This window comes from Anser brachyrhynchus (assembly GCF_964034855.1).
Source record: "Anser brachyrhynchus genome assembly, chromosome: 3".
Taxonomy (NCBI): Eukaryota; Metazoa; Chordata; class Aves; order Anseriformes; family Anatidae; genus Anser; species Anser brachyrhynchus.
The window spans coordinates 45,667,140-45,677,656 of NC_137696.1; the positions used below are offsets into that span (position 1 = coordinate 45,667,140).

A 10,517-nucleotide genomic window follows, 5' to 3' on the forward strand; every position below is an offset into this window, starting at 1 on the left:
CTTAAAGCTGTGTGGTTTTGATGTCTTCCTAGAAGAACACGACTCTAATTTGATGACAGATTTAATTCTCACTAGGATGGGTCACAGTATAGTTCTGGTTTCCAGACTGTCAAAATTAAAGACTGTTTTAAATCTATTGTTCAAACAATGTAAGCATCTTATTTTTGTGTGCCAATTTATCTGTGCTAATTGACCAGATAGTTGTTTGACTGCGTTTATTAGAAACGCTGAAACACCAAGTAAGAAATGTTAAATGTCATTCTTGGTGGTACTTTATGTACAAAAATAAGAGGTGTACTTTTCCTAAGACGGATATAAGAACTTACTGGATGTGCTGCTAGAAATAATGATCAAGTGCTGTAACTGTAACTCTTGAAAGTTAAATGGTGCAGACATGCCTCAGTGACATGTCAAGATGTATTAATTTTAATACATTGTTTCCAGTATTTAGTTTGGGATTTGCTTTTCTCTTTTTCCTCAACAGGTCTTTGCCTTGAGAAAAGAGTGTTCTATAAACTCATTTCTGGGCTTCATGCTAGCATCAACTTGCATCTGTGTGCCAATTATCTTCTTGAAGGTAATTTTAAGACTGGGTGAAGTTGATGAATGGATTACTATGTCTGTAGCATGTATTTATTTTCTTTCTGAAATATTTTTTGTGTATACTTGGTTCTTGTCTGTTTTGTTCTATTTTCCAAATATGATCTTAAGCTCCACCCCTCCTTTTTCTTCTATTTAGAAACCTGGGGGAAGCCTAGCTGGGGACCAAATGTTAAAGAGTTCACTCGCCGCTTTGACCCTATTGAAACAAAAGGAGAAGGACCAAGAAGGCTTAAAAATTTATATTTCTTGTATTTGATAGAGCTGCGTGCTTTATCAAAGGTTGCACCATACTTCGAGCGTTCAGTTGTTGACCTTTACACTGGAAATGGCCATGAGGATGCTGAATCTAAAGCACTCTTACTAGAAATCTTCAGGGATACAAAGTAAGGCATGAGTTTTTTTATCAATAGCTTGAAACTCTCAGTTATGCTCTTCAGTGAGAATAGATGACTTGACAGGATAGAACAAGGAAGAGTGACATGAGGAAATAAAATAGTGGGGAAGAAGAGAAATTTGTGTATTTGACAGGATGAGAGATGGTTTTCTGAGGCTTGAATATGTGAATCTTTTAAAGGGGGTGGAAAAAAAAACCACCACCCTGAGCTACTCCCCATTTGTGGCTTATTTCTGATCCTTCAGTGTAAGATGCGTGATCTGTTTTGAAAAGGAAAATGCTACATATATTCTTCTAATTTTTAGTGAGTAAGTCTGCATTTCTCTTATGCTTATCCTTCTTCCTTCTGGTTGTTCTGTAAGGCTCTTCAGTCCAATTCCTTTGCTTATCTTCTCACTAATTTTTGTGGTCAGTTGCATGCTGCATGGCTTCATCTGTTGCCTCTAGGCATAGTCATGTTAGGTATTTGAGATGTGGTCAGACAACTGATGAACTGAAAGGCAAATAGTAAGACAATCTCAATTTGTATTAGAATGAAGTCTTAATGGAGATGAAGAACATTCTCCAGAAAATGGTAACTGTTTACAGGCTATAGTGATTGAATGGTAAAGTCGATACCATTTAGTAAATTTTTGAATAGCAACAATTTGAAATTTGAAGGATATCTTTGAAATGGAACAAGTAGGAACTATGAAAAACATCTTAAACTGTAACAGCTGCTTGACGGTACACTGTAGTTCACACTGGGGTTGTTAAGTTTTTTGTATTGTGTCTTTATTAGGTCCTTCCATATGCACTTTGATGAAAAGTCCATGTTTGCTGGAGATAAAAAAGGAGCCAAGTCATTAAAGGTGAAGCTACTTTTCTAATAAACATCCAAAATATCTGTTTTGGAATTAAGTTGTGTTATTTTTGAAAAACCTCTCTCAGCAGCATAATGCTTATGGCAGGAAGACTAGAAAAGGCAGGTATGACATCTTACGGAATTGTATCTGAGGCCTCTTAATCTTCTTTACAATACTTGAATTCAAGGTGTTGTGCTAACTCAAGCAGACTAAGATCTCTAATTGGGACTGTGCTGTGAGGTCAATGAGTTGATATGGTATTAGTAATGCAAGCAAATTGTTATTTAAATAGAGTATCAGCTTCACATAGGCATCTCCTCCAATAAAAAAAGTGATGTTCGGTTAAAAACCAGGTGGGTAATCTATGCACATTTTGGTGAACTAGAATATGAACTTAACATTACGAAAGTATAGTTCTCTGACACACGATCCTAATGCGAATGCTGTTACTATCTAGAAACTATCAGTGTTGTTGTTCAGGTTGCTGTGTGCTGTAATTCCACAACTGGAGTGTGGCTCATAGCAGTAAAGGTCTGTTAAAAAAAAATATTAGTAAGTATTAAAATACTTATTTCAGTAGTAGCATTGGATTTTTTTTATGATCAGTATTAAAAAGAATGCTTTTTGAAAGGTGGTACCAGTAGTTTATCAGTCCTGCTAGCGTTTTCCTGACCTTAAATATTTGATATAGATAACATTAATTAGTTCTGTACTGTAATTGCTTCCACCCGGACTGACGCTGCAAAGCAACAATCTGCCTGTAGTTTTGGGTAGGAAATGCCTTTTGTGAGTTGTCACTTTTTTGCCTTGTTGTCCAAAATGCAGGTTGGTTCAAAAAGGATTTGAATAACTTAATGGAATTAAAATTGGACAGTGACACACATAACAGCTCAGAAATTTTTGAGCAAGTTGATTATGTTCTGTATGCTGAGTTTCCAGTGGTATTCTGCATGTCCTATAGTTTTGTTTTTCAAGGCATCAACTATTAGCAAAGGCTTGGAAACAAAATTCTGGGTATATGTGGACTTCTATTATAGCCTGACCCTGTATGGTAGTGGGTTTGCTCAATTTTAGTAACAGAGGATTGATATTCTAGTGGTACTAAATGACTCGTTGTAAAGCTAAGAGATACTTTAAATTTACCTTTTTTACCTTTGTTTTTAACTGCTAGGAAGAGTTCAGACTGCACTTCAAAAACATATCTCGCATAATGGATTGTGTTGGATGTGACAAATGCAGGTTGTGGGGCAAACTGCAGGTACAGTTTAGGTCTTTGATATCCTTACCTCTATATTAAAAAATAGACGTGTGTTTAGTTTACTTTCAAACAAGGAGTTATTGATTGTTTTTGTTCAATATCGTTCATTTTTGGTCAAGAGCTGTCTGTTATTTGTGTTCTCAAAAATTATTTTGGTTTAGAGCAGATAATTCAATGTAAAATCTTGTAGAATCACCTGTGGGAAGCCTTCCTCGAAATACTCCGCTTGCTTAATGAGCTTTTAACTCCATAAATTGAGCCATAAGAAAAACAAGTAATTCAGATTTTCACCATTATAAAATACTGCAAGATGCACAGTAAAGCTGACAACTGAAAAACAATCCGTTTCTGGAGACGTATCTTTATTTTACTGAGAACAAGTTCTTAACCCTTGAGGGTAATATTGTGTAGACTGAGAACAGTTGGTAATTCCGGGTGCCTACTATATGGTACTGTTGTATAGCATTAAGTTTATCAGGGTTCAGATCTCATATAAATTCCTAACACCAAAAATGTAGTGGTCTCTGCTAAATTTCTGAAGTTCTGCCTATTCTCTACCAGTTGATACTTCTGATCTATTACCACTTTCTTCTTGTGCAAAATGAAATAGGGATGGATTTCCTTTTCGTTGCGGCCAATCTCAACCACTGTCAAAATCCAGTCATTTCCTCAAACTGATTAAAAGGGGGACAAGATTAGCTGCTTCTGATATAGTTTCAGCCCCAATTTTATATTAAAAAAAAAAAAAAAAAAAAAAAAAACATAAAAGGTCTGCCACTGGGACTGGAGATGGGGGAAGTAAAAAAGTGTTGTGACACCTCATTACAAAAACCTAGCTTGATCTGGAAGAGGGGGGAAGAGAAGGAAAGGGGAGGCCTGATCTGACAAATCCCACAACCCTGAGGCATCTAATGTAGTGGGGAAGGGCTGAAGGTGTTGTGACAGTCATGGTTTTTTATGCGTCTAGTGTGGCTAAGAAGAAAAGAGATGGGAAAGAAAAGTTAAAACCATAAGGATTTAAAGTATACCTGAGGAAACAAATATTCTTAAATAAGGGAATGAACTTGGTATGCAATTGGTGGCATGTGTTTGCATTGGTGTCCTGGATTGTGTATAGCTATTTGGGTTGAGACAGTGTCAGTATAAAAGAATTATATATTTTGCACGCATCGGTAGTTAACATTTTAATGTTTTTCTTTCTGAGTTGAAAAGAGTGACCTTATTGGCATTAAAACACCTGGATTTTCTTGTAGACTCAAGGCTTAGGAACTGCTCTGAAGATTTTATTTTCTGAGAAAGAAATACAGAACCTTCCTGAGAACAGTCCATCAAAAGGTTTTCAACTCACACGTCAAGAAATAGTTGCTCTTGTAAATGCCTTTGGAAGGTAAGATTTTGTGATTTGTGTAGTTTTTTTTTTAAAAAGTAAAATTTCAGTGTCAACACTCAAGGTCTGTGGAAAAGGCATGTAGATGTAGCTCTTAAAGACTGAATTATTCTTAGTGATACGGATAAACCCAGTGCCATCAAACAGCATGTGGAGTACTGATTATTAACCTTTGTCATTTTGTGTTGGGACCTAACTCAGTCTTTGTCTCTAATCTCATGAATTCCTTAAGACTCCTAAATGTCTTAAGCATTAGACTGTCTCCTGCTTCTTGAATGATAACTACAGCTCTTCCAGAAGTACACTTTGTATTTCTGTTTTAAATATGTATACCTGAAAAGGAGGAAAAATATTTGAGGGTTTCTTTTTTCAATGCTGTCATTTAGCCCTTAAGTTTTGGGATTTGGGGGTATGATGTAATTGTTTGTTTAAAAACTAGTGATTAATTTTGGAGGGAACAACAAAAACTTTACTTCTTCAAATGGTGATGTAAAACTTAACAGCTTTAAAGGATTTGTAGAATGTGTCTTTATTGTGCTAATTCATCTGATCTTGAACATAATTATTTCTGTTTAAAAGAATTCACTTAACATTAGCTCTGGTTAGATCTTTAATGAAATCAGGACTATTTAAAATATATCCAAACTTTAATCCCTGTAACATGTTAAATGTAATGGAGAGACAGACAGATCTTTTGAGGGGAAAGTAGTATCCTAAGTGTTAACATTTGGAACAGAATTGTGTAGCGTTTTTTCTATTGGAAAAAAAAAGCTCCCACAGAAGACGGTGGTTTGCACTTCTTGTCACAGTTGACCTACTAACATTTAGGGTTTTTTTTGTTTTGCAGGCTTTCCACAAGTATAAAAGAGTTGCAGAATTTTAAAGTTTTATTGCAACGAACTAGGTAATGAAGGCCTTTGCACAAACCATTAGTGAAGACCATTTACAGGACTGCATTGAGCGGAAGGAACTGATCCTTACAGGACTCGCATGAACTGATAAAAAGTAAAATCAAATACCAACTTGAATATTTATGTTTAAACTAGGAATGGTTGTTAATTAGAGAAGATATTTATGAATGAAGTATATAGTTTTTAAATGTGTAAATTATGCTAATCTGTTTAATTTTAAGTTCTCTGCTCACAGTTCTATTGTACTGACACATCATACATTTTCTTTATTTTCTTGTCTTTGAGACAGTTGTTTTATATGAAAACACAGGTACCTCGATCCTGACTTGGCCGGTCCTAAGTGAGGTGGTTCATCCCTCACCTCTCCCCAGTACTGAGCTTCAGTAAGTTCTGAGGACTGAGTATGCTGATTCTGGCTGTCTAAAAGTAAAGCCAGAAAAGGAGATAGGGCTCTTGTTGAGTTCTGTATTCTTACTGTAGTTACAAAACTTTTAAAAATAGGAAATTTACTGAACAGAAAATCTTACTTTGTACCAAGCTCCTTTGAAATATGCTGACATCAATTTTTTTCCTTACGTGTTGCTTTTTGCAAGTTCCTATTTTCTTTAAAATAACCACCTTCTCTCTGATACAGCGCAGTTGTAAGTGACTCTTCTTGGCTTCTTGACCCTTGGCTACCTACATTCACTTCAGGGGTCAGAGGGAAGGGCATGGAGAGATGACTAGTGGAGCATTGCTAGCTAAGTCTGTCAGTGAGGTTTGCATCTAGTCCGTTTGATCTTCTGGATGGTAATCACAAATTCAGTCTCCAGAAATTGTCCTTTTAATGTCTAAGATATTAAAAATAGCACATATTGCTCTTTGATCAGTGGAATTAGATTTGCTTGTAATGGTTTATGTTTTAGTGGTGCATTAAAAGGTCAGTGCAAAAAGAAAAAACTTTTTATAGTCACTTTAAAAAAGGCTTTTTAAAATTCATAATCATACTGACATTTAATATCACATACTCTATCTATGCAATCCCTAACTGTACCTTCTTAAAAAGGATATTCAACGTAATAAAACGGGTATGTTAATAATGTAACTTTCATAAAATATGAAACTACTTGTGTAATCACAGTCCACAAATGTCAATGATAATTTATCATTGACAAAGACATAATTCAGAAGCAGTACTACTGATTAGTAGTAACCAAATGTTGGTTTAAATTTAAAATGAAGTAATTTTGTTTTTTTAAAACCAGCGTATTTCGAAGTATAGTTAGGAGTTATGAATGTAGGAAGTGCTGGTACAGTGTAGATACCTTTTTTTGTTATTTTTTAAAAATTTTCAGCAAATAAAGTGCTCTTAAACATTTTTCACTCTACCAGATCTTTAGTGACCTGTTTATATTATTTATTGTAACGATACTGGCTTCCATAATGTGGTCCTTCACAGCGGAGATTTTCCTGAAAGATGGAATATGCTCTATGTCCTTCATTTCTAGACAAGCCTCAAATTTCTACCAGACTGGAAATGAGACTATTGTGCTGGCACTTATAATAAGAGTACTGTTTCCTGAGAAAGTAAACCCTCTTGAGTCAAACTGGGGTAAGATAAATGAAAGAAAAAAAATGGTAGTTGCACAAATTGGCAACTGTCCAGTCTGTACTTCCTCTACAAGCCAGTAGATAAAATCAATGTGATGTTATAACGAGAAAGGTAACGCCAGCCTGGGGATGTTACGTTCTTACGCAGCAGCCTCTCGTGCTTTTGTGGGCACCCATGTCTGAGCAAGTCACCGTGGGCTCCCTTTCTGGTTAGTGGAGGAGAGCAGCTGATTTCAAGGTGGATTTGCCTGACCTTTTCTAAGGTTGGTATTTGTATACTCTAGGATACCGTAATTTGCACCCTGGAGTTTCTTTTCTGTATTCAACTGAAATGAAAATCTAGGTCTTTGCTTTAATGTGAACAGCCGTGTTTGGTCAAACGAGTTATGTATGCCCTGAGTATCGAAGTCTTCTGAGTTATATATATATTGAAGGAATGTATTATTTTTCAGCTGGCCATTTATTTCTTCTGTTTCGGGTTGACCTGCAAGGGCTAGAACCTGTAGGCTCACTCGTGTGAAGAATCCTGTACAGCTTAGTTTTAACTGTATTATATATCATAGTGCCTAAAGCATTAGGCAGGATTTTCTAGCTAAAAAAAGTCTACAATGGCACCAGGAAGGACCTGAGTCTCAGAATAGTTTTTCCTTTCCCCCTCACCTTGCTTTTTGAAGAAAGTGGATTGCTTCCAACCTTCTGGGTATGCAGTTTATTCTTTTCTTCCACCTGTGCCTGGCTAAAATCCATGGACACTGAAGCAGCATCACATGCTAGCGTCATATACTTGCTTATGGGACAAGCGAGAGATTCAGACATACAGATCCTGCCCACCTGCTCCGTAGACATTTCATTGGCACAATCCGGCAAGGTTCTTACCATTGTGTGAGGACAAAAAGATCGGAAGTTTTTCTTCTTTTCCTTTGCATTGTAATAAAAAACAGGAGTGCAACTGAAACAGGTAGTTCTGTGTACAGAGAGGTTCTGTTGCATTTGAAGGTACATATCACTTGGTGATCAAATATGGAAGGCATTTCACTTCACTGTTGTAGAAATATGAGATTTTTTTCCTTTTACAAATCTAGTTGAAACAAATTTCCTGTCACCTATTTTTTTTACAGTATTTGATGTACATTCTGTGACTATGCTGCCTATGAGGTTTTGCCATGTGAGTTGGATGACATAGGTCTTTTTCTGAAACTTAATGTAACATACAATTACAGATCTGTTTTTATACTGAAGAATAAGGTTAGTTACACTGTCCCTGAGCTGTAAACTATTTTAAATTCCAGCCTATTGGAGATCAGCTTGTCAACATTGTCTGCCATTCATTTCAGAGTAAAATTACATTTCCTTGTACAAATGACACAATGATTGTAATCACAGAGGTAGCAAGAAGACAAAGACAAATGTTTCATCATTCTGAAGTCATAAGCACTTGAGTGAAACATTAAAAGACTTGGTCCAAACTGCATAGGCAAAATGTAGGGCACTGTTGCTGAACAACTTGCTCCAAAGTGCCAGAGAAGGAAGGTGAGAATGCAGTTTTAAAACAGTGAAGTATACAGATTATGTAAACTGGAATAAGAAGTGTGTTCCTACTTCAGCTGGTGATTTGTGCTATATGTCATTGTATATGCATGAAATACTGTGCCACACTTTCTAGAGTTGTGTTTTGATGATTGGGTCACCTTTATCTGACCTTGCTTTGTGCTTTCATGGGAAATTACCTGTAATATGTTGTAAATAATCTAGATGCTTATGTTTATAAACTAGCAATCCGGCAATTCATCACTTCACAATTCCTTCCTATATCTAGCCTGTTAAAATGTAATATTTATTAAAATCAAAATCCATGTTGGAACTGCTTACTGATATCTAAACACTTCTGAATCTTTGCTATGTTTGAATCTATAAAATACAAATTAAAGTATTTTCTGCTATATTTTTTGTGAGTACAATTTTTTCAACTATGCTTTAGAAATCACGCAATGTAAATTGTTTACATGTCAGTCGTTTAAGCATAAGATGATGAGCAAGATTCCATTATCACTTTAATTCAGTTTAAAAGCTAAATGTAACCTCTGGATTTTCATAGAAAGGCTATTGCGTATCTGCTGCTATTGATGCTGCACTGCCATATACCAGTGCATTAGAAATCCGTGTGGCAGAATTAAAATGTTTCTGTGTGAATATGGCTAAATTTAGCCACTGGCTAAGTCCCACTGTATTAAGAGGCAAAAAGCTTATTTTGAAAGTAAGTTTGGTCTGTTCTTTCCCCTTCTCAGTATGGCTTGTAAAAACTTCTATAATTCCTTTTTTATGGCTGGTTAACACAGTGGGGTTCTTCACGTGAAATTATTACCCCTAGAAGGCTTCCTCAGCTTCGTTTCATTCCATGCATGTATTTAACGAGTTACCTTACTACCCGTTTGGTTATTGATATACACCCATTTCGTCCTCGGTTGATGTGACTAAGTACCTGTTATACCAGTGATAATTCTGTTACTTACCTTTGAAATTTTCATCTAAACCTGTTGTATTTGAGAGTATTTCATTTGTTACTATGGCTATAGTCATCTTTTCTGCATACAGCAGCATAGGGATTAAGCTTGCTTTAAGGGCAGAGTTCTCCTAATTAAATTTTTGCAGAGCAGCTATATCTACTGTGAAGAAAATGCAATTCCTGCAGATTTTCTTTGCACTAAGACTTTCAAGCAGTTTTGTTCAAACATGATAGAACTCCACAGGGCTCCCATTCCAACCTGGCATAACAACCACCTTTGGGGAAATTTAAGTTTTTAATGTAACCAGGAGTGTTTATGATTCGTGGGTGAAAACAGTAAGAACGTGCTCATACCAACTTGGAAGAGGTGCTGCGGTGGGAAGCAGTACCTGCTTGTCCACCAGCGGAGCAGTTTACTGTTTGTCTCAGAAAGAAGGCAGGCACCATATATGCTTTTAAGAACAGCCGTTTTGTCCTTCAATTTAGCAGTATGGGATTAATTCATTGACAGGAACCGTAGCTCAGAGGTAGTAGTTGTGTTTTCAGTTTGAGACGTGACTTCAAGTCAGAACGTCCCCACAGATGCTGGGGCAGGTGAGGCAGAGTGCCCTCACAGGAGGGGAGGTGCCCTGTGGGACTGAGCACTGTGTCAAAGCGGAGGGTGTTTGTTCGTTAGAAACGTCCTGGCTTTGAATCCAGAGGCTTCAACTCAAGCCTGGATTTCTCTGGAAGGATTTTTTCCCCTCTCACAGTCCTCTTGGGAGCAGAATCTTACACTTCTGTGTAAACTTCTGTGTAAAATTCTTTGTTCAGAGTGTTGCAAAGTTAGCATTTAATCTTTATGAACATTTTCAATTAGTAAATGTACTAAAGACTAGCATTACCTCACTTAAAGTTTATAAAATAGCTCTTCAACTTTGGTACTGCAACTGATTGTATTGCGCCTTCTAGTTTCTCCCAAAACTTCCATTATCTCCCCTTTGTTGGTAAGACTTGTGCTGTAGATTTGCTATGTTTGTGGTGTGT

The 10,517-nt window shown here is 36.4% G+C and overlaps 1 protein-coding gene across 3 annotated transcripts in view; it reads left to right on the top strand.

The window, feature by feature from the left end:
* The window catches only part of ERO1B (endoplasmic reticulum oxidoreductase 1 beta), a 32,820-nt gene extending 23,892 nt beyond the window's left edge, over positions 1 to 8,928 (top strand). For 2 of the 3 annotated variants that reach the window (XM_080588318.1, XM_080588316.1), the window contains 6 exons: positions 485 to 577; positions 740 to 986; positions 1,779 to 1,848; positions 3,014 to 3,100; positions 4,354 to 4,487; positions 5,335 to 8,928. In XM_080588318.1, the coding sequence (XP_080444444.1) occupies positions 485 to 577; positions 740 to 986; positions 1,779 to 1,848; positions 3,014 to 3,100; positions 4,354 to 4,487; positions 5,335 to 5,395 (692 nt within the window). In that variant the 3' untranslated portion in view covers positions 5,396 to 8,928. Of the gene's footprint in view, positions 1 to 451; positions 578 to 739; positions 987 to 1,778; positions 1,849 to 3,013; positions 3,101 to 4,353; positions 4,488 to 5,334 lie in introns of all 3 variants that reach the window. The other variant, XM_080588317.1, reaches the window with a different exon arrangement.
* The last annotated feature ends 1,589 nt before the right edge of the window (positions 8,929 to 10,517 follow it).